Source organism: Ascaphus truei, chromosome 17, assembly GCF_040206685.1.
Source record: "Ascaphus truei isolate aAscTru1 chromosome 17, aAscTru1.hap1, whole genome shotgun sequence".
NCBI classification, from domain to species: Eukaryota; Metazoa; Chordata; class Amphibia; order Anura; family Ascaphidae; genus Ascaphus; species Ascaphus truei.
The window spans coordinates 3787554-3811803 of record NC_134499.1 but is presented as its reverse complement, the minus strand read 5'-3'; the positions used below and the strand labels follow the sequence as shown (position 1 = coordinate 3811803).

General features: G+C 41.3%; 1 protein-coding gene across 2 annotated transcripts in view; it reads left to right on the top strand.

Moving 5' to 3' along the window:
- Positions 1 to 24250, top strand: part of CACNA1I (calcium voltage-gated channel subunit alpha1 I) — a 274871-nt gene that overhangs the window by 193404 nt on the left and 57217 nt on the right. For both annotated transcript variants that reach the window (XM_075573743.1, XM_075573745.1), the window contains 7 exons: positions 9323 to 9474; positions 10981 to 11166; positions 11725 to 11842; positions 14626 to 14781; positions 16736 to 16826; positions 20288 to 20484; positions 21251 to 21649. In XM_075573743.1, coding sequence (XP_075429858.1) covers positions 9323 to 9474; positions 10981 to 11166; positions 11725 to 11842; positions 14626 to 14781; positions 16736 to 16826; positions 20288 to 20484; positions 21251 to 21649 — 1299 coding nt within the window. The remainder of the gene's footprint in view (positions 1 to 9322; positions 9475 to 10980; positions 11167 to 11724; positions 11843 to 14625; positions 14782 to 16735; positions 16827 to 20287; positions 20485 to 21250; positions 21650 to 24250) is intronic.

The following is a 24250-nucleotide window of genomic DNA, read 5'->3' as shown; positions in this document are numbered from 1 at the left end:
GGAAGAGGAAGTAAAGGTGGAGATATATAAAAAGCAACAGAGCGAAAGAAACATGGCAGAAAGCAATGTAAACACCCGGAGACGTGAGGTCCCTGTGTAGAGTAGAAAACGGGAAGAGCGGGAAGGAGAATTTAAAGCCGCAGTCCAAGCTGCTGCGCCCCAAGCCCCCTCTTTTAATATGTGCATCAATACAACCCACCCAATGATAAGTAATTTGCTAAGTTGCCGATCGATCCATTCCCCTGTGATCGATCGGTGAAGATTCGGCTCGGGGGCTCACTAAATGGCTGCCAGTGCAGCAGAAGAGGACCAAGGATGCAAAGTTCTGTGTGAAAGATCATGTGTACAAACAAAAAAAAAATAGAAACCCAATTAGGCACTCAATTCCCAGATGCTGAATGTTGTATGAATTAAGTTCAAATAAATTTTATTGATCATCAACTTTAAAAGATTACGCACATGGTGGGAGGTTTTCAGCCTAGAAAAATATCTTACGGCTGAACTAATACCAAGAGGTTTACGAGTTTATATTCCCCCCCGCCCACCATATCGCTGATGATAATTTTACCCGTTCATGGGAATTGGTTTTGGCACAGTGCTCTAAAATGTTGATGCAACTCTTAGTGGATTTTCAGAAAGTGAGACTCACAAACATTAATACATCAATAGATGAAAAACTACTAGAAGTAGACATTTGGCAAACCAATACACGATTTTTAGAGCTGGAAACCAAATTGCAGAACAACATCAATAAATTTTCTAATGAACTTAAGGAGAGAAAGAGACGTAAATATAATAGGGATGAATTAGATTTCAAGGAAAACAAAATTTATAGATATAAGTTCACAAAACCGAAATCGTCTAAAGCAGTACCCCATATTCAGGAGTCCTCTACTGAATATGAAGCCTCAGACGAAGAAGAAAGGGGCCAACAAACTGATCCTCCTTCCCAAAACCCACCTCAGGTTCCTTTTTTAGGGACAAATCAAGCAGGAACAACTGCAAAACAAAAACAAGGAGGGGGAAAGGTCTGGGATCTAAGAACAAGAGAGACTTTACCTATTCGGGGCAGAAAGAAGGCAAATCAATCCAAATACCAGTAGGGACCCTCCCGCAGATTACTAATCTATCTAAATTTGTCCTCAATGAATTCCATGTGTCAGTACTTAACAAAGGGCTGTCATTTTCTCCAACGATGGAACTTAATATCTTCGAATGGATAAAAGACACTAATCTGTTCGCTCGAAAGCTTAAATTAAAAAAGTTTTTCAAATTAAGAGAGATGAGACAAGCTAACTCTATGGATGTAGAGGGACTTGACAGTCATGATATGGAAGCATACAATAGCATAATGGAACTTGAAGAAGAATCAGATAGACCGAGGGGGGAGGGCCCATTCACTGATCTTAAGCCTCATTCTAAATTTCTCCCCTTTGGGGACTGCTACGCTAATATAGATGTGTTTGTCAACTTAGTATCACAAGATCTAGAAAAACTTCAACGATATCACTCCACCAATAATCTCTCTACACAAGAGAGAAAAGCGCTCAAGGAACTGGCATCAAATAGGGATATAACTATTAAACCAGCCGATAAGGGTGGCAACTTAGTCATACTCTGCACTGATGATTATAAAAAAGAAAATCTTAGACTTTTGTCAGAGAAAGCATGCTACGAAGTTTTACACACTGATCCTACAAATCAGTATCAGAGAGATCTGTCACACATCCTCACAAAGGGCTTAGCTACAAAAGTTATCAGCCAAAAAGAATTTGACTACATGATGGTTCGGTGTCCCAAAACTGCAACATTCTATAGTCTGCCCAAATTACACAAGAATAGGACCCCTCCACCAGGGAGGCCCATTGTATCAGGGGTTGGCAATCTAACTGAACGGGCAATTGCATATGTTGATTGTCTCCTGAGACCCTTTGTACAGTCCCCACCGTCCTATCTTCGGGACACAAAGGACATACTCAGGAGATTAGATGGTATTGTCATCTCCCAAGACACACTTCTTGTCACATTGGATGTTGAGGGCCTATATACCAGCATCAAACATGATGCTGGTATAAAAGCAGTTTTACACTTCCTCAGCACCAGAGGTATTTGCTATCGGGCACACAATGTATTCGTGGCAGAACTCCTTGAATTTGTACTCACTAGGAATTATTTCCTCTTTTCAAATAAGTACTACCATCAGATTCAGGGAACTGCCATGGGTACAAAGTGTGCCCCCTCCTACGCAAATCTGTACCTTGGGTGGTGGGAATCAGAGATTGTCTTCACAGAAGAACTAGAATCTTATATATCACATATTGACCTCTGGGTACGCTACATCAATGATGTGATGGTGTTGTGGAGGGGAACATCTGACGATTTAAAAACATTTATTTGCATCCTGAATACTAACCAGCTCAATCTCAATCTTACACTTGAGTATAACCCCAGCACCATCGTTTTTCTCGATGTACGTATTTCCAGAGGTCCTGAAGACAATATCGGAACTACTATTTACAGGAAAGTCACCACTACAAATAGCTTACTTACAGCTACTAGCCACCACCCAAGGTCACTTAGAAGAGGGATCCCAATTGGACAATTTCTTAGGCTAAAAAGAAATTGCAGCACTGACACCGAATTTGAAAAACAAGCTGTAATTATGGCTGATAGATTCCTTGAGAGAGGTTACAGCAAACGTGTGGTAAAACATGCCTACAAAAGGGCGAAATATACAGCACGCACTATACTCTTGACTGACAAAAGACCAGCGACTAATGACAAACTAGTACGGTTTATAGGGACATACAATAATCAATGGCAGCATGCTAGAGCCATTTTGCAGAGACATTGGCATATATTAAAAGCTGACACTCACATCACAGAGTTTTTACATAACTATCCCTCCTTGGTCAGTAGAAGAGCCCAGAATATTAGAGACGTACTAGTCCACAGCCATTTCCGCGAAGCTACACCAAGGACCTGGCTCCCCCCTAAACCTCAGGGGTCCTTTAGTTGTGGCAGATGCAAAGCTTGCACCTATATGCCAACTACTAAAGAATTTATGAATTGTAACGGTTCCAAAACCTACCAAATTCGTAAATTTTTGTTTGAGCACGGGCATTATTTATCAGGGTGTCTGTAACTGCGGAAAAATCTATGTGGGCAAGACGAGACTTCCCCTCAAACAAAGGGTTCTGGAACACATTGGTTCGGTCAGAAACAATGCCGACAAACCATTAGCTAGACACATTAACAATCATCATAATGGAGATCTAGTTGTAATTAAGTTTGTCGGTATTGATCAACATTCAATGGGCCTGAGACATGGTGACTGGGATACAGTCCTATTACAGAAAGAGACAAAGTGGATCTACACTTTAAACACACTGTCACCAAATGGCCTTAATTAAGGGTTTCTGTTCACTCCTTTCATTTAATTAATTATTCTTTGATTCTGATTTATTTCTTTGTTTTCGTCATTCAATTTTGCAATTCTATTCCTATTTTCATTCATTTATCAACTAATTATATTTATATTTTTATTTATTAAATATTCTTTGCAGTTTGTAACTTTGCCAATTATTTTCAGCTCTTCACATTAATAATCTAGTAATTATTATTATCATTTTATCACACTTAGTTATCCTGTAACTCTCTCTTTCACTTTAAATATACAAGTAAAGCCAGCCACTACTCAAATCAATATTCATTCTGTATCAAATTTATTGTAGTGTGGAAGTTTGATTCCACACCTGAGGGCTGACTATTATATCCACTTTCCCCACCATTTGGAATATGATATAATTCATAGTGGGATAGCCAGTTCATCATACCTTAATAGAAATCTCATTTGACTCACTTATATTGTACCTGGGCAGGAAGCTACATTGTTTCTCCACTGCAGCTCCTTATAACTGAAATAGTTAAATTAGGACTCTTTATTTAGGCACTTATGCGTTAGGATGTTAAATTAGTTTCACATACTTACCTCTTAATAACGTGATTATATAATATACTACTAATGTACTTATGCATTCTTAGTGCCATCTTTCACAATATTTACAAGGGCTAATCAAGTGAATAAGTTGTTTAGATGATCCCCTATGTGATCCAATCGGATCATCACCTAGACTAGCCCTAGTGAGTCTATTAACCAATAGAAACGTTCTGCACCGCATAAATTAGTTATTGTTCTATGTGTAGACTACAATCTGAAAAAGGTTAATTAATTCGCTTTTCTTCCACAATGCCCAGCAACCCAGAGGTTAACGTTGAGATGTATCGATTTATTGAGATGTATTACATGGAATTCAGATGTCAGCCATTCGTACATCTGATTGAGCTACACAAATAGTATTTTACAGTCTGTGTGCAGGGCTTTCATTACGTTCTGTATCTGTTTGTCCTTATTCGTTATGTAACTCTGTTTATGTAATTATCACATTTCTGTAACCCCCTTTGTACCGCGCTGTGGAATATGTTGGTGCTTTACAAATAAACGATAATTATAATGATGATGAGGTTCGGGTTGCCAGGTGGCTTCTCCAGACGCTCTACGTGCTCGACACCCATACACACCTCACCACGCTGTTTCCTCCTCTCTTTGGCCCCACCCCCATGCTTCTGACACCTCTTTCTGATTGGCTGCTGTTGGGTAATGGTGCTAATCAGGATGGAGGAAGCTGCCCAGCCCCCTAGCAACAGACCTACTCTCTCTGCACGGGGAAATCCTGCGGCCCCCCCAAGCCTGTCAGGTCACTATGTCAAGAGAGGTAATACCAGTATAAACATACACGCCCAGAGAGGTAATACCGTATACACATACACGCCAAGAGAGGTAATACCAGCATACACATACACGCCCAGAGAGGTAATACCGGTATACACAGACACGCCCAGAGAGGTAATACCGTATACACATACACGCCCAGAGAGGTAATACCAGTATACACATACACGCCCGAAGAGGTAATACCGGTATACACATACACACCCAGAGAGGTAATACCGGTATACACATACACGCTCAGAGAGGTAATACCGCTATACACATACACACCCAGAGAGGTAATACCGGTATACACATACACGCCCAGAGCAGTAATACCGGTATACACATACACACCCAGAGAGGTAATACCGGTATACACATACACGCCCAGAGAGGTAATACCGCTATACACATACACACCCAGAGAGATAATACCGGTATACACATACACGCCCAGAGAGGTAATACCGGTATACACATACACGCCCAGAGAGGTAATACTGGTATATACATACACGCCCAGAGAGGTAATACCGGTATACACATACACACCCAGAGAGATAATACCGGTATACACATACACGCCCAGAGAGGTAATACCGGTATACACATACACGCCCAGAGAGGTAATACTGGTATATACATACACGCCCAGAGAGGTAATACCGGTATACACATACACGCCCAGAGAGGTAATACCGGTATACATATACACGCCCAGAGAGGTAATACCGGTATACACATACACGCCCAGAGAGATAATACCGGTATACACATACACGCCCAGAGAGGTAATACCGTATACACATACACCCCCAGAGAGGTAATACCGGTATACACATACAAGCCCAGAGAGGTAATACCGTATACACATACACCCCCAGAGAGGTAATACCGGTATACACATACAAGCCCAGAGAGGTAATACCGGTATACACATACACGCCCAGAGAGGTAATACCGTATACACATACACCCCCAGAGAGGTAATACCGGTATACACATACAAGCCCAGAGAGGTAATACCGGTATACACATACACACCCAGAGAGGTAATACCGGTATACACATACACACCCAGAGAGGTAATACCGGTATACACATACACACCCAGAGAGATAATACCGGTATACACATACACGCCCAGAGAGGTAATACCGGTATACACATACACGCCCAGAGAGGTAATACCGGTATACACATACACACCCAGAGAGGTAATACCGGTATACACATACATGCCCAGAGAGGTAATACCGGTATACACATACATGTTTAACTGGTACAGCATCCAAATATAGAACAATCCGGTTCAATACTGGAGACCTGGACACCCTATTTGGGGTCGTCTTTGAAAATGAACACGTTGCAGTGTAAAATAATGTGGGGTGTGACGATACACTTTTGAATCCTTTTTGCAAAGAGATATAATCAGTATTGGTTCACCCCAATAATCACGATTAATCTAGTCATAAGGCGATCCTACAATGCCCTCTAACCCGCTCCAAAAACCTATAAAAAATACTTGCAAAAGATAAGGGGACGGCAGTCTATTCCTGCAATAGGAATTTTTATATTAAAGCTTTTGATTATTTGTGCTCCTATTCTATAGGAAAGGTGACTTGTAGAATGGTGCTGTGGGGTTCTTAGCTAAAGAGACTTTTCTGTAATAGAATCCCTTAAATTGAGCTGTTTACAGCTTTTATTCACCAGTGTGATTGAAAAAGATGCTTTTGCGGTTAAGTTTCAATGAGGGAGAGAAAATTAATTTAACCGAGGAGATTAATTTAATTTGTTCAGGGTTGTTAAACCACAAGACTAATTAGCAAAAAGAAGAAGAAAAAAAAGTTTGCAGTTTTGTTAACAGGAATACGGATACTGACTGGAGACAGAAGACATGAAATTGTGAAAAGAACATAAGTGAAATGTAGATTATTCAAATCAGCTGATAGGAGATTTCACCAGCAACAAAGGAAAGGGTTCTTTACAGTAAGGACAGTTATAGTGTGGGATTCATTACCCATGAAGACTGTGATGGCAGATACAATAGATATCTCTAAAAAAAGGTTAGATTTTTTTAGAAAGGAAAGGTATACAGGGATATACCAAATAAGTATACATGGGAAGGATGCTGATCCAGGAATTAATCCGATTGCCAATTCTTGGAGTCGGGAAGGAATTTATGTTCCCCTTATGAGATATCATTGGATGATGTGTCACTTGGTTTTATGTTTGCCTTCCTCTGCTCTATTTGATTGATTACAGGCTTAACAATGAAGGGATAAAGGAAGCACATGTCCCAGGCTGGAAACCTGAAATGTACAGAAGGATTTCAGACATAACGGGGACTATTTACGTAAACTCTGCTTTTAGCGTTCAAACAGACACGATGACACAGGCTTTCTCCCTAAATAGCCTAATCACTGCGCTCGTCCCAATTTATCTTGCACTTTATAAGTGTAATCTTCCCTTTAATTGACTGCAGAGACATAGTGTGAGCGCACGCGACCCTAACTATGACCTTGTGTAGGGAATTCGTGTCAATGAAACAGAAGAGACTTGCAAATCACTCGTATATTGGTGAGGGGTTAATTAATGTAAACATGACATCGCAAAGTACAGCTCAACCCCGTTATAACGCGATCCGTTACAAAGCAAATCCACTTATAACGCGGTGCAAGCGCGGCTCCCAATTTTTGTACTGTATTTATCAATACTTTACAACACGATTATTGGTATCTTAAATACTTATTCTACAATGCATACAATTGTACATTATTTCTAACGCGATCTGCTTATAACGCGATGTGATTCTTTCGACCCCAAGCACAGCGTTATAAGGGGGTTGAGCTGTATATACAACAATATTGCTTATTACTCATTTATAATAAAAGTATTTTAATACTTAGTTATACTGAATAAATGGTAAATATGTGTAGATGTCAATGGCTGAAACAAATAGTATAGTATGTTTTATTTCTTTAATAAACACTTATGTCTGTGCTCTCTCTCTATATATATGTGTGTATACACAGGTATTGAGATAAATATATATCTATATTTGTATATGCTATATTTCTATATACATATTTCCTCATTTTTAACAGTTATATATTTGGTTTCAAACTAAAATAAGTCTGTTAAATATGTATTGTATTCTTTAATTAGGCAGTTTGTAGGAAAATGTTACAGAAAAGTGTGGACACTGCTTTATAATGAATCTATTTACCAAGATTGGTTCTCAGCTAATCTTTGGAATAATATTTATACACTATCGCCATCTCCGAGGCAGCGATTACAAAACGGGCAAAACAGCAGTGTCAACGGTAACTAATTGGTTAAGTCTTTACTTTTCTTTTTTTTACTGGTGCGCGAGGTTAAAAGGAGAAGCACGCCCCTAAATACGCCCATAAATACACCCCTAAATACGCCCCTTGAATAAAATAGGATTGTGCAGCTAGGAGCGTTGGTCCCCTGTACGTTTTTTGGTGCTGTTCTCAGCTGTCTGCTTCGCAATGCTAACATGTGTCTGTGAATACTAAGCAGAAATACTATTTTCTCCCCCTTTTTCTTTCTTTTTCTTATTTGTATATGTAAAGCATGTGACCGTTCATTCTTATCTAAGCTGGCAATCGTTTGGTGCTCCTGTAATTAATCTGTCAAAATCCTTTGACTTTTTTGATTGTGTGCCTAACCTAATGTCCGCCTATCAGTTTAAATCAATCCTTCAGTCAGTGTAACTCAGCAGCTATAATGTATCCTGATAATACTAAGGTAACATTATGTATTGTTACAGTTTGCAGCTGAAACTGCTGGGAACATTGGCAACAAATTATCACAAACAGAAAGTGTTGCAAATATCTTGCACTGCTGGGGCGGTGGCTAAACCTGCTATAGAAATAAAAGGATGCTTTAAAACTCAAAAAGGCATCATCGTTGAATAAAATAAATAAATAAATAATAGCCACTATTATGTAATACTACAGAACTGATTTGTTTAAAAAAAAAACCCGTAGAAGATGTCCCGTTTTCCTGCTTTAAGCTACGCTAATGTTTTGTTAACTTCAACTTTGATACTTCTGTGTTAATTAGGAGAGAGGTGAGAATACTAATCAGCATGGTATAGTTGCAGTTGGCAGTGGTGAGATTGCATCTCAACCTTTTCATCACAGTGTAGAGATCTCAGATCAGGACGCGGGGGGATAATGCAAAACACCACGCGCATGATTTGTCTTCTCCTATTATTATTATATGTACATTCTGTAATTCCTCCTTACATTTTAAAAACTGACCCACGGGGGGAGGGGGAGGGGGGTATTTGTGGCTAAGGGCCCTGATATATAAACACTAAGAGGCGGGGGATTAAAAATACTCTTTTTGTATCAATTCAAAATTGTCTTCATATATGACTTTTTTAGTGTCATTTACGCTCCAAATCTGCTTTTGTAACTTAACTCCTCCTACATACGGATGTAGGTATACAGAGACATCCCCTTATGACCACACAACACAATGCAGAGAGAAACTTCTTTATTGTTCTTCCAACAGCCCGAAGAACTCACAAATATCCTGGAGATCAGTAATATTGTATTTACCAGTATGTTCGCTCTGGAAATGATGCTGAAACTTTCGGCCTTCGGTCTATTTGACTATCTTCGAAACCCGTATAACATCTTTGATGGAATCATAGTCATCATCAGGTATGTTCCAAAGTCCCCTTCTGGATTTCTCTTCACCGAGCGTATTTCTCTGTATTCAAGTACAGGAGACCCAAAGTTGCAAGGGCCACATGCAACCTCCAACAGTAACACCGCTTAACACCTTCTAGTGTGGATGTTGTGCGTGCTGCGTCCTTTCAATTGGAGTCTTCTGGCTAAGATCGTTTTTGGGGTCCATATATAAGAGCCAGACAAGTTTCTTATTCTTTACCCAAGGTCATTAACCAGGGAAATTGACATCCCACCTGGTGGAGTGTCCACACTATGGGACTGATTCAATAACCCCCGAGGGGTTGACCTGAACTGGAGTTTTTACCATCGTCTGCTTCGGGATTATTGAGTCAGCCACAGACGGAAAGTACACAGAATATGACACTTCTCGTTGTATGGATGCTGCTTAACTCTGAGTGTTGACAGTACCTTAATCACAAGCAAATGCACAAAGGCTTAATAGGTGCTTATGGGCGTCAAGAGGTGTGATGAAGATGTTTCTCTTACTGTCAATTTCACAACACAATTGCCTTGATAGATACATTAATGCAGGTGGGGGGGTCAACTCCAGTCCTCAAGGGCCAACAACCGGCCAGGTTTTCTGTATATCCCTGCTTCAGCACAGGAAGTGCCGTCTTTGACTCAGTCATTGATTGAGCCACCTGTGCTGAAGCAGGGATATCCTGAAAACCTGATCTGTTGACGGCCCTTGAGGTCCACATTAATGTTTTATTTCCCATTTAAATACAAGCATACATAACATTTTGACTTGTAAAAGGCCCCCGGCTGTCCTTAGGGATATGAAACGGCAGCTTCTGGGTCCCTCAGATTAGCGGAAGGTTTCCACCACTGCTTGCGTTCGGCGGCCTTTACCTCCTGCAGATAACATTCTTTTCCTACAAACAATATACATTTGCATGACATTTGTTAAGTTGGTTCTTTGTGTCCCTGTGATCATATCACACTTCAGCCTTTCATTTTTACTGAGGGATATGTTTGTCTGTCTCTCTTTCGTGTTCTCTATGGGCATCTTTCAAGTTATCACGTGATCTTCCTCTTGTCGTTCTTTCCCCTCCTTTCTTCCTTCTTCCTTATTGTTTCAGTCTTCGTAATCAGACGACAGATGTTTTCAGAGATACGACCACCCCAGGTCATTCAAACCAATCCACTAAATAGCAAAATGGGCGACACAAAGGTTTCAGCTATGAAATATATCAATATAATATCATTACGCCCCTTCTTCTCCATAATAATCATTTGCAGTTTATTTTCCATAACATTATTTTTATCTACAGCATGTTTGACCAGTCATTTCTTTCATATGTGGTTAACCCCTTCCTCAGGATCAATAAAACTATAAATATAGGATGGGTACCTCGCCCAGTTACAATTTAACAAAGGTTAAACTCAATTTCAACCTAATCTTCTACAGTTTGTTACTCTGTCCTGTTTCTATAATAAGTGCTGATCTCTCTCTGCCTCTCATCTTCTCCGCAGTGTCTGGGAAATCATTGGGCAAAATGATGGAGGCTTGTCTGTGCTACGTACTTTCCGCCTCCTGCGGGTGCTGAAACTGGTGCGATTTATGCCTGCGTTGAGGCGTCAGCTGGTGGTCCTAATGAAGACGATGGACAATGTGGCCACGTTCTGTATGCTCCTCATGCTCTTCATCTTCATCTTCAGGTGAGAGAACAGGGTTTTTTCAGGAGCCTCCATTCATACAAAGAACATAACAAGACTGCCGATCATCGCCATGCTGGGGTCAACCTTCAAAACTGGCCGTTATGTTCTCTTTAACCCCCTCCCACCCCCTCAAAAAGCAACAAGAGTACCGAAGATGCTCGTGTTGGTTATTACCGGGAGGAAGAAGTCACCATAAAAGATTAAGAAGACAGTTCTGGCAACTGTTTATTAATGGGGTTTTTTATTTATAAATGCTCTAGTAAGAATGAGCTTCAAGCATAGAGCTACTCACTCTCATTATGTATTTGAACATGCTTAGTTTACAAGGATGTGGGGATTCCAATATCCTTATGTCCTACTGTATTATCTGCTCTGTAGTACATGTCACTGTCTGTTTTTGCTGGCTTTTGTAGCTTTAAAGCAATGCATTGCTGGCCGGGAAGTTAACCTACCTTTATGACAACCCTTACTAATAATATCTAATATCCAATACACAGACTAAATAATGTGGATTTTTTTATGCACAACTGGGCAATTTTTTTTTTTAACACCACACAGTATCCTAGGGATGCATATCTTCGGGTGTAAGTTCAGTTTAAGGACCGACACCGGAGACACCGTCCCGGACCGAAAAAACTTTGACTCTCTGTTGTGGGCGATTGTAACCGTGTTCCAGGTATGTCTCTTTTATTTTGGGAAGCTTATGTTGACTGATATTTGTCATTAACCATCACTAACGTAGCTATGGATAACGTGTGAGCTCATTACTAGAAATATTCACTTTCCCCCCGGTGTTCGCCTCACTGGACACCTACAAGTCTTACAAGTTGGGCGCTCCAGCCTGCTCATCTCGAACTTGCCTATGACATACAGTATACCACTAATTTCTGTACCCCAGCTAGTGAGCTCTGAAAATAAACGTCTTCATGCTGTATCTGTGCTGCACTGGGAAGTTAATGGGACACCCACAATTATTTAAGCAGAAATGACAAAAAAAACCTATCTCACTAGTTGCAAAACGACATTGTTGGTGGGATGAGAAACATTTCAACGTGCGATACATTTCCAAAATGTATTTGTTTTGTTTTTGATGACGTAAACCTGCGACTCGTAGAACCGGTGGCGCCCCATGTGAGTCCGGTTCTCAACTTTTTATTTTACTTTAGATTCTTTCCACCCACTTACTTATTTTTACGGTCTAGGACATTTGATGGCGGCCGTTTTGCCGTGAGCAAATCTCCGCCGGCGTTTTGCCGCCACTTACCTTGCCACCGGGACGTCTCTCCACCCCCAACCTTATCCCTTACCCAAAAACCCATTAATCTTAACCCCTAATACCTAACGGTGATTAATTAATAAGAAAAACACTCACATAGAATGCGGGTGTTGTGAAGCAGTGTGGTTGTTAGGAGTGACCAACTCAATGTAGAATCTGGACATCTAGGTGAGGGTGTGCATCCGGATCAGTTGATAGGATGTGGTAGACAATTGGGGAAGAATTCCCACATGCAAGAACGACACACAAAAAATGGTGCAGATTGCTTTTATGTGCCATAAAAGTAAGCGATATTAAACTCACAAGCAGAGAGCAATAACAGGGGTTGGGACCAAGGGTCAGAATCTGGAAAGAGAAGCAGCACTCGTTCCTCCACCGGTGGTTCTGCTGCAACGGCCGTACACAGCAAATTGATGTTGATAGCTGGGAAAGTTGGACTTACTCTCGGCCAGAATCTTCTCCAAGAAATTCTCCAGCCACTGGATAGTCCTCTGGCATCTGCATGGCTCCACCCTACGCGTTTCACTCCGTCGAGCATCTTCAGGGGTTAATGGTATTCTCTGTGCCTTTCTTTCTTCCTTTTAAAAAGTCTTAAAAGGAAGAAAGAAAGACATAGAGAACCACCAGTGGAGGAACGGGTGCTGTTTCACTTTCCAGATTCTGACCCTCGGTTGTCCCAACCCCTGTTATTGCTCTCTGCTTGTGAGTTTAATATCTCTTACTTTTATGGCACATAAAAGCAATCTGCACCAATTTTTTCTGTGTCTTTCTGTAACGGGTGCTCACCACAAACAGGACGGGACCGCGAGGCTGAGGTGGGGATGTTGGAATACAACGCTCTGCAACCGCGTAACCACGGACTGCAGAGTGGTAGTCGTGTAGCCGATTCAGGCTGGTCGTGATACTCACCGTGGTCAGGATTGGAGAAGTCGGATGGTCATTGTGCGTAGCCGGGGTCCAGGAGTAGAGAAGGTGCGAGGCCAAATACATGCTTAGGTCAGAAAAGGCAGAGGTCCCGGTACAATCCGAGGTCAGGGTACTAAGAGAAGTCAAGGCAGAATGCACAAGGCAAGGAAAGGTAGCAGGGTGCTTGAGCCAAGCACTACGTCACAAATAGCAATGGTTATGCTCAGCCAACTTGCAGCAGGGAAGGCTGAGCATATAAAGGACAGCTACCAATGGCAGGGCTGCCCAAGGCTGTGAGCAATGAGTGTTCAGAGGTATTCTGTCCACTGGTGAGCAGGGGCGGAGGGTACCACAGGTGTGGAGTAATTGTGGATAGAATTAACCCCACGCATGTCCCTGGTAATGCGGCGCCTGCGCGTAGTGACCGGAGCGTGAGGAACGTTCTCTGTGGCGTCAAGGGGTGCATTGCGGGGCCTAAGTCCGATCCTGGTAGGGGTAGTGCAGCGCCTGTGCGCAACCTCAGTGTGAGGCGCGTCACCCGTCTCGTCACGGGACGTGTCACGGGGGCAGGACCAAAGCCCAATCCTTACACTTTCTTGCATGTGGGATTTCCTTCCTCAAATTGTCTTCCACATCCTATCAACTGATCCGGATGAACGCCATCACCTAGCTGTCCGGATTCTACTTTGAGTTGGTCACTCCTAACAACCACACTGCTTCACAACCCTCGCATACCATGTGAGAGTGTTTCTTATTAATTAATCACCGTTGCACATATATATTTACTTTGTTGCACTATATTTGTATTTTAATTTTGTATGTATTACGCTTGGATTGATTTGTGCTCCTGATTCTCTACCACTTAGAGTGTAAGCTCTTCGGGGCAGGAACTCCTTTTCCTAATGTTACTTTTATGTCTCAAGCACTTATTCCCATTATGTGTTATATTATTATGCCCCGTGTATTGCTGCTGTGAAGCGCTATATACATCAGGTTTTCAGGATATCCCTGCTTCAGCATAGGTGGCTCAATCAGTCCCTGCTTCTGCACAGGTGGCTCAACCAGTCCCAGCTTCAGCTCAGGTGGATCAACCAGTCCTGCTTGAGCACAGGTGGCTCAATTAGTTCCGACTTCAGCACAGGTGGATTGAGCCACCTGTGCTGAAGCTGAGATATCCTCAAAACCTGACCTGTGGGGGGCGGGGGGGAACTGGAGTTGAGCACCCCTTGGTTAAGGATAGTAGACATGAGAGATGAATGTACGTTGCTCTCCCGCAGATCCTGACTCAGGAGGACTGGAATGTGGTGTTGTATAACGGGATGGCGAGCACATCTCCCTGGGCTGCTCTCTACTTTGTGGCGCTTATGACTTTTGGGAACTACGTTCTGTTTAACCTGCTAGTTGCTATCTTGGTGGAAGGATTTCAGGCAGAGGTAAGGGTTGGTCTGCTCTATTTGCCACGTTGGCTCCTATTTGCCATGGTGCGCTATTCCACAAGACACTGTCTGTTGCCCTTAGACACTTGAAAGGGGCAACAAGATGTCTTCTGGCGCCGGGAAGGTGTCTTTGGGAATAGCACCATTTAGTCTATATGGTCCAAAAACAATTTAAATGAAGCAACATAACTCACCTGGGGCTTAGAAACATTGATCTGTGGTCCACATTAATTTAATTGAGAGGACTCACAAGGCATTCCTTGTTATATACTGTTGTATATATTCCTTGTTATATACTGTTGTATATATTCCTTGTTATATACTGTTGTATATATTCCTTGTTATATACTGTTGTATATATTCCTTGTTATATACTGTTGTATATATTCCTTGTTATATACTGTTGTATATATTCCTTGTTATATACTGCACTGTTTACACAGTCATGAAAGTTTAGCTACTCTCGTTTACATGTTGCACCAGCAATTTAAGTCAAACTAAATGACACAGCTGCGTTAATTTTGTATGCATATATTAATGCACAGAACATTACAACCACTTGATTTTTCAATAGCCAGCAATTACAAGGCTCTAATTACAATTAGTTTCTACCATCTGTTGTGGGGGAGAACAGCGTCCCTTCTCCATTTAAGGCTTGGATTCAATCTGGGTTCATTAGTCTTAGTGGAAATTCCCCCCCGCTGCCCTGATCTTTCTGCAGCTCTCTCCTCCTGTAGGAATAGAGCCTTCACTTCCATGGGGAGAACAAATAGAGTCTACATAACTCCACCATTCCTATACATTGATCTATTTGCATCACTATGCACCCGCACAACAGAATTCACAGTGCTAGCGGTTTGAAAGATATGTTATAGTGTTCAATGTAATCGTTTATATGGACCCTCCAAGTTTAAAGGCAATTGGGAAGCACCCCCTACCCCCCTTCATAACTTATCCCCTTTATTTGTACAGTATGGGAAGTCCTCTGGAGCAGAACAGAGCTATTTGCAGCTCGTTGTGCCACCTCCTTCCCATTTCTGAGATACATACTGATGAAGTTACCGTCATTATTTCCTGGTTTGCAAAGGGGATTTAAATGGCCGTCCAATAGGAAGCTGCCACCAGTGATGTTGTAGCTTTCTATTGGCCCGAGATACAGTATGCTAATCATTGTGTTCCCTTGGAGGGAGATTTAAACCCAATAACTTCACCAAAAAGGATCTCGGGTACAGGGAGTCCCCGGAAGTGAAAATAGCGCGGTTTAACTCTGGGGGGTGCCCCCGGGTTCAAGTGCTGCAAAAGAATTAGGGAGTCAAAAAAGCCTGGTAGGGGGGGTTCTGCTTCAATATGAGTAGGAGCAAGATTAAGGAGAGGCCATGCATGACAGGAGCAGTGTGGGACATTTGGTCACAGCCGTCTCGCCGCGACGCAGTCCCCACCGGCATTTAGCCACAGAGGGACCCTCCGCCACAGCCACTCCGCTGCTGGACACTTCTACGAGAAGGCAAGTTTTAGTGTAGGGGGCTAGTGATAGGTGGTTTGGTTTGGTTTATCGGTTTGGGGGTTAAGAATATAGGTTTTAGGGTAACGGCTTACAGTAAGGGGTAAAGGTTTTTAGGGTAGTGTTAGTATTCAGGGTTAAAATTAGAGGGTTTTCAGGTAAGGGGTTAAGGTTTTAGGGTAGGGGGTAGCGTTGGTATTAGGGGTTAAGACTAGGGGGTTTTAAGGTAAGGGCTTACCTTGGCGGCGGAGCAGTTGGCTGCTGAGCGTCCCTTGGTTGAGGTCACTTGCGGCTAAATGCCGGCGGTCACTTGGTCGCGACGAAACAACCGCGATCAAATGCCCTAACCAATGATGGGAACAATCAGAAGCACGGCAGGTTTGTGGAGGGGTGAGAGGTCTGTGTGTAACAGGGAACAGAGTTCTGTAATAAATATTTCTTTACACACAGGGCGACGCCAACAGATCCTATTCTGATGAGGAAAGAAGCTCATTAAATATTGACGAGTGTGAGAAATATCATGAGGTGCAGGCAGGATCTGGTAATAAATACGTCTTTTTTTCTCCATTAGGTAGAGGTAATGACAGCACATTTATATGTGTCTCGTCGGTATCATTACTGTAGCTGAGTTTGCAACACAGGGTGGAAAAGTAAGCCTAATACTGAATATGGGAACATATCTACTAAGCAGTGCAATGTCATGACACGTTCCAGAGCTAGAACACAACTTAATGCCCATTCACTTGGATGGTCCCTAAGGTGTCTTCCGGCACCACAAGGTAACTTAATGCAGAGCACTGCCTAGTAAACATGGGCCAACATCCGGAAATATTTTCCCTTATGTTTGAGTAAATTGTATAGCATACAACATATAGGGTTCTATAGGGTAGATCCATAGAATGCTGTCCCTTTTGCGCTACTAACGCTCATTTCCGAGAATCAGGAACGGACATTATTTATCTTCAGTTTAACGGGTCTCCTCAAATCGAATGATATGCAAAGTGACACCTGAGTAAAGTACTGTTGCAGCGCTAGTAACAGGGATACACTGCGCATTGACCAAACGTTAACTCGCGTTAAAGACGCGTTACTCGTGCGCGTTACCTAAAGCTAATGCAATTATTACTATCATTTGTATAACTGTATTTTTTATAGGGTCTTTCCTTCATTTATTTTAATTGCACATTATTAAAAGGTAGTTATTAATTATTATTGTAAAGATATGTATGGATAAACATTATTGTACATCCATAGTAAATACATTCTTGATTATAGTATATATACCATATTAGATCACACAAACATATCACTTTAATCACTAAAAACCATACTGGTTTATGATGTGTTTGAGACATTTATATGATCCCTAATATATATATCTTTGTATGACCCATGTAACTTTTTGTAATAAAGGTCCTATACTCATTACATTGCTTTTAGGCTATGCCCAGAAATAAGACCTCAGGGTCTGGATAAGAGTAACTGCAGCTTTGGGAAGGTTCTAAATATTGTGGAATTATTCCCATTCGCTCACATGAACGGAGGTCTGAGGATCTCCGTTGTTAGGTAAACTGCTCATTACCATATGATTTAAATATGAGTCAGCCAGACGGCAAGTACAAGTTAGCGACCCGTTATTTTTTTAAGTCAACTCGAGGACATTGTAATGCTAAAAATCTTTGGGGATATCCGTTATGACTTAGCGTACTGTTAACCCAATTTAGCAGATCAATAATTATTTAACAGCTTTCTATAGATCTACCCCTGGGTATCAAAGGGCAAATTTTGGCGCAAAGTCATTATTTTTTGGAAACCCACACTACAATATACCTGCCACATACATCGTCTACGTATTAACCTTGCAACGACAGAGGGATTGATGGAGCACGGTGGAGGAGTGAGGGTGGGGCTACATTTGCAAAACGTTTCTTGATGGCTTTCCGTGCCACCTTAATGGTGGCGCAAGTCTTTTTTTTACCACAAAATTTTAGCGCAGCTTATGTCAAATTCTAAACCCGGAGAAATACACGTCATAAACAGACAGGGAAAAAATGCGAATTATTTTACACAAACTGTGTCAGCACACACATACTTCATGATGCATTGAGCCCAGTGCATGAATAGCACACAACATTTCTGAGCTGTAGCAGCCTTAAAGAGGCAATCCAAGCAATATCCCACGTGTTTTTAAATAAATCAGTTCTGTACTATTAGATAACGCACTGCAATTTTTTTTAGCATTCAACTCTTAATGCCATTTTTAATTAGTTGTGTTTTAGCACACCTCCCCAGCAGTGCAAGATCATTGTAACACTTTTCTGTTTGTGGTAATTTGTTGATAATATTCCCAGCAGTTTGAGCTGCAAACTGTAACAATAGACAATGTTACCTTAGTAATATAAGGATACATTGTAGCTGCTGAGTTACACTGATTGAAGGATTGATTTGAAACTGGAAGGCGGATATTACATGAGCCCTGGGAAGCAGGATCGTGGTCGAACACGGGAGAACAATCGATCGGCAGCTTAGGTAATTAGTTTTCAATAAAGGTAATCAAATGCTGTATATAATAAAACCAAAAAGATAATAAAAATATGTTAAAGTGCGTCTTGGATTGCCTCTTTAATAGTACTGTAGAACAGTATTTTTTTTGCAGTTATTTTATTAAGTCGTCTGCAAAATACATTTCTGAGGACTTGAGATGTGCATTATCATTGTACAATTCTCATGTTGGTACGATCACAAAAACATGGCACATAGCATTTGGGTCCCTAGCTACCTGCTCCTGCACCAGACACCTCGGCTGTTTTGTTGCTGTACACCTTGCCCAGGGGATGGGAATGCTATTAGAGGAGGAGGAGGCTGGCGTTTAAAACTTGCTTCCAATACAACACTCTGTAAAGATAAGCCATCTGCTAGGGAGAGACACCATCTGCAAGAAGAAGTGTTACTAAGGTTCTTTCAAAGACTTAGCAAAGTTTCCAAGACCTTATAGCACCGTAATCCTACAAATGAAATTCTTCACATTTCTGTTTGTTCCGTTTTGCAAATAATCCTCGGGAGATTTTTCTTTAGAAAACATTTGCAAAATGAAGCAATTATTTACAGATCTTGAAGCTCATTGGAGGGAAAATGGCTCCTCCTGTAGGTTGTGTTTAATTCACTGGAAAGACCATTCTCTGTTACTTTTAAATATATTAAAGATATTAAAAGATGGAAGGGTTACATGATGCTACTTTTCAAGAGGCGGGTGATTTTTTTAAATAAAATGTTTTTATTTTTTAACATGGGACTGGAGCAGGGGGTCTCCGGAGCTGAACCCTGTTCATTTTAGCTCCGAGGACCCCCTGCTTCTGGAGATACTTACCTCCTTGGGGGCGCCAGTAGCCTCTCCCCTCGGCTAGCAAGGATCACGCCCAGACGGCCAATAGGAAGCCGTGACATAATCTGGTGCGGCTTTCTATTGGCCTACGTAATGCTGGAGCTTTAAAAAGCAGAGAAATACCAGCACCCCCTTTGGAGGTTTGTATCTCTAGAAGCAGGGGGTCCGGGGAGCTGAAATTAATGGTGTTCAGCTCTTGAGACTGATGTCCCCTGCTGATCCCCCGCTTGAATCCTATCTAAACAAATTTAAAAATGTGCAAAAAAAATCGTCCGCTTGTATTGTTTTTTTTTTTTTTTTTTAAAGAGCTGTTTTTTAAGTAAATTAAAAAATTAAAGCAATTCTGGATTTTGATTGTTCCTTGATGAATTACACATGGGAAAGAAAAGGAGAGGGTTAGGGTTAAAACTAAAATTGTAAAGGGAAGAGGATAAGGGTATGTATAATAGTGCACGATGATGCATTAGAAAATGATATGCTGCTGGATGAGACAATTAGTAACTCCTTTATGAAAGCTATGCACGATAATGACACATTTCTGTTCACATAGAATGGTAGAAAGAGAACATTTTGTGTCCACACTTGGAAAGTTACATGTACACATCCTTCAATGTGCTTAGATCCCAAGCTTTGTGCCGTTCCAATGACCCCAAATGGACATCTTGACAACGCCCCGATTCCAAGCCAGCAAATCTCTACTGGAGTAATGAACACGTCAAGAAACTCACTCCAAAGGGAACAAGTCCTGGTAGCTGTTGGCTGCAGGAAAAGTAGCGTCATGTCATTGGGGAGGATGAACTATGATCAGAGGTCACAGGTGAGTCTAAGAATGACTACATGCGGAGCTACCCGTCTGCAGTCAAGGGCATTGTCACAATAACTGTGAAAGGTCAGCAACAATATGGTCTTATTTACAGAGGTCTTGGCCATGATGTCGATGTTTGAGATGAGCTGTAATTTTAAAGCAAGTTAGTACAGAAATAGCAGAGGCTACTTTTTAGCACGTAGAGATGTGGTGCCTTTTCTGAGCTCGATAAGTAGAGAATGGACAATGAAGCAACACAAGGTCAGAATAGATGAAGTAATAGGGGAGTACATACACAGCATGGGACACTGAGTCACGTAGGTATGGTACTGCACCGACACACTTTATTCGAGCAAATACCCGGTATGTACCTGGCAGATACCTGGAATGCGCCACTCCTAACCTCTGACAAGCCCCGTTGCATTTGCCTTCCCAGCCTGGGTTCATGCCTGGCTGATGGGCGGCTGATCTGTTAAATGATAATGATTAGGATTTAATAGGCTGCAATGCTTCGCGTGTCTACCAGATGGCATAAATTCATGAATTGTAATGCAGTTTATATATATATACTGTGCAGTATTGCAGCCAGCGGGAATAAAATGCTTCAATCCCTGCTTGGAAAATAACTCAATGTACTCGGGCAGAAAACAGTCACAAACCTCAATACACCCGGGTATACCCGAATTCGTGGGACTAGCCAAGCTCGAATAAAGTGTGTCGCCAGTGTATAATGAGCGTAGAAGGCGTATAACTAATACAGCAACATTATGTTTAACAGACAGGGTCTCGAGCATCGTATTGGGGACGCAGTAGTGCATGGGGCAGCCGCAGGTCCAGTTGGAACAGCTTAGGGCGTCGTCCCAGTATAAAGCCAAGACCGCTTATGGCCGAACGTGAATCGTTACTTTCTCGAGGAGAGGACCAGAGAGACAGAGGTTATTCGAGGCGAGCGTCCAGCCTACAACACAGAAGAGCGATGTCTCTGGACAATAAGGGGCCTTCGGATATTCCAGACCAGCCGGGACTTCAGGCCAACCATAAGGCACCTTGCAAAGGAAGCTCAACAGCGGGGGAGTATCTGGAGTCCACCGGGAAAACTCCACCAATCATAAAAGAGGTCTTTCCCAAGATGAACAACCGCAAAGATAAGGAGGAAGAAGAAGAGGAAATTGATTATGTGAGTAGTGAGCTCCAGAGTATTCATGTTAGGACTTTCTGAATAAATGCTATCACGTATCGGTAATGTTATAACACACCTATTGCTTATAATTATGATTAGTACATAAGCTATTTGAAAAATATTAGCATTCAGTTGTTTTTCTCTCTGCAGAGATCACCCCCCCCCCCCTTGCTTTACCATATATATTCAGTCTGGATTAGGTAGGGACAGCATAGCTACCATAGGTGGGAAACTCCAGTCCTCAAGGGCCAACATGTCAGATTTGAAGGATATTTCTGCTTTACCACAGGTAGTGCAGTGAAATACTGAGCCACTGATTGAGCCACCTGTGCTGAAGCAGGGGTATCCTGAAATCCTGTGGTGGCCCTTGAGGACTTCAGTTGCTAACTCCTGGCATAGACACTAGTAATGTGAGCAAATATATAGTTACATAGTAGATGAGGTTGAAAAAGACATGTGTCCATCAAGTTCAACCTATGCTAAATTTAGACGACAGATACTTTATCCTATATCTATACTTACTTATTGATCCAGAGAAAGGCAAACACAAAAACCCAATGATACATTATCTAATGATATCTCATCAGGGGAAAAATAAATTCCTTCCTGACTCCAAGAATTGGCAATCAGATTAATCCCTGGATCAACATCCTTCCCATGTATACTTATTTGGTATATTTATTTATTTATAAAATATTTTACCAGAAAGTAATACATTGAGAGTTACCTCTCGTTTTCAAGTATGTCCTGGGATCCCTGTATACCTTTCCTTTCTAAAAAGATGTCCAACCTGTTTTTGACAAATCTATTGTATCTGCCATCACAGTCTCCATGGGTAATGAATTCCACATTTTAACTGCCCTTACTGTAAAGAACCCTTTCCTTTGTTGCTGATGAAATCTCCTTTCCTCCAACTTTAAGGGATGACCCGAATCCTTTGTACTGCCCTTGGGATGAATAGTTCTTTTGAAAGCTCTTTGAACTGTCCCCGAATATATTTGTATATAGTTATCATATCCCCTCTTAGATACCTCTTTTCTAATGTAAATAAATCTAATTTAGCTAGCCTCTCCTCATAAGTTAGATTGGCCATCCCCTTTATTCATTTGGTGGCTCTTCTCTGCACTCTCTCTAGTTCCATAATGTATTTTCTAAGCAGTGGTGCCCAAAATTGTATTCCATATTTAAGGTGTGGTCTTACTAATGCTTTGTAAAGGGGAATAATTATATTTACTTCCCTTCCATCCATTGCCCGTTTAATGCAAGATAAGATCTTGTTTGTCTTTGCAGCTACTGCATGACTTTGGGCACTATTGCTAAGCTTGGTGTCTACCAGCACTCCTAAATCCTTCTCTATCCAGGATTCCCCCAATTTATCCCCATTTAATTTGTAAGTTGCATGTTTTTTCTTGCTTCCCAAATGCATAACCTTTCATTTATCTGTATTAAACCTCATCTGCCATTTACCTGCCCAAGTTCCCAGTCTCTCCAATTCCTTCTGGAGAGAAATTACATCCTGCTCTGATTCTATTACCTTACACAATTTTGTATCGGCAAAGATGGAGACTTTGCTCTCGATGCCAACCTCAAGGTCATTAATAAACAAGGTATAAAGCAGGGGTCCCAGAACCGATCCCTGAGGTACTCCACTCACAACCTAAGTCCAACCTGAAAAAATTTAATTTTTGACAACCCTCTGTTGTCTGTCCTTCAACCAGTTTTCAATCCAGGTGCATATATTTTTACTGAGTCCAATTTGCTTTATTTTGTACACCAACCTCTTGTGTGAAACCGTATCAAAAGCCTTTGCAAAATCTAAGTAGACCACATCAACTGCATTACCCTGGTTTAAATTCCTACTTACCTCCTCAAAGAAACAAATAAGGTTAGTTTGGCAAGATCTATCCTTCATAAATCCATGCTGACTATTACTAATAATTTTGTTTTCCATTAGGTATTCCTGAATATTATCCCGTATTAAACCTTCAAGTAGTTTCCCCACTATTGAAGTCAGTCTTACAGGTCTGTAATTCCCCGGTTGTGATCTAGCTCCCTTTTTAAAAATAGGCACCACATCTGCTTTACGCCAATCTTGTTGTACTGAGCCTGTGGAAATGGAGTCCTTGAATATTAAATATAATGGTTTGGCTATTACTGAACTTAACTGCTTAAGAACTCTTGGATGTATGCCATCGGGGCCAGGTGCCTTATTTAATTTTTTCAAGCCGCCTATGAACTTTTCCCTCAGTTAACCAATTGTTCATTAATATGGAGGTTGTAGCTTCCTCCTTTGGCACTACTATTGAAATTGATTTTTCCCTGGTAAACACAGAGGCAAAGAATTTGTTTAATACCTCTGCTTTTTCCTTATCTCCAATAATCTGCCTGCCCATCTCATACTGAAAGGGTCCTATATTTTCCGTTCTCATTTTTTTGGTATTAAGGTACTTAAAGAACTTTTTAGGGTTGATCTTACTTTCTATTGCAATCCTTTTTTCATTATCCATTTTTGCTAATTTGATTGCCCTTTTGCAATTTTTGTTACATTACTTATAAATCTGTTACAATGTCTCTGTCCCTTCTGACTTAAAGAATCTA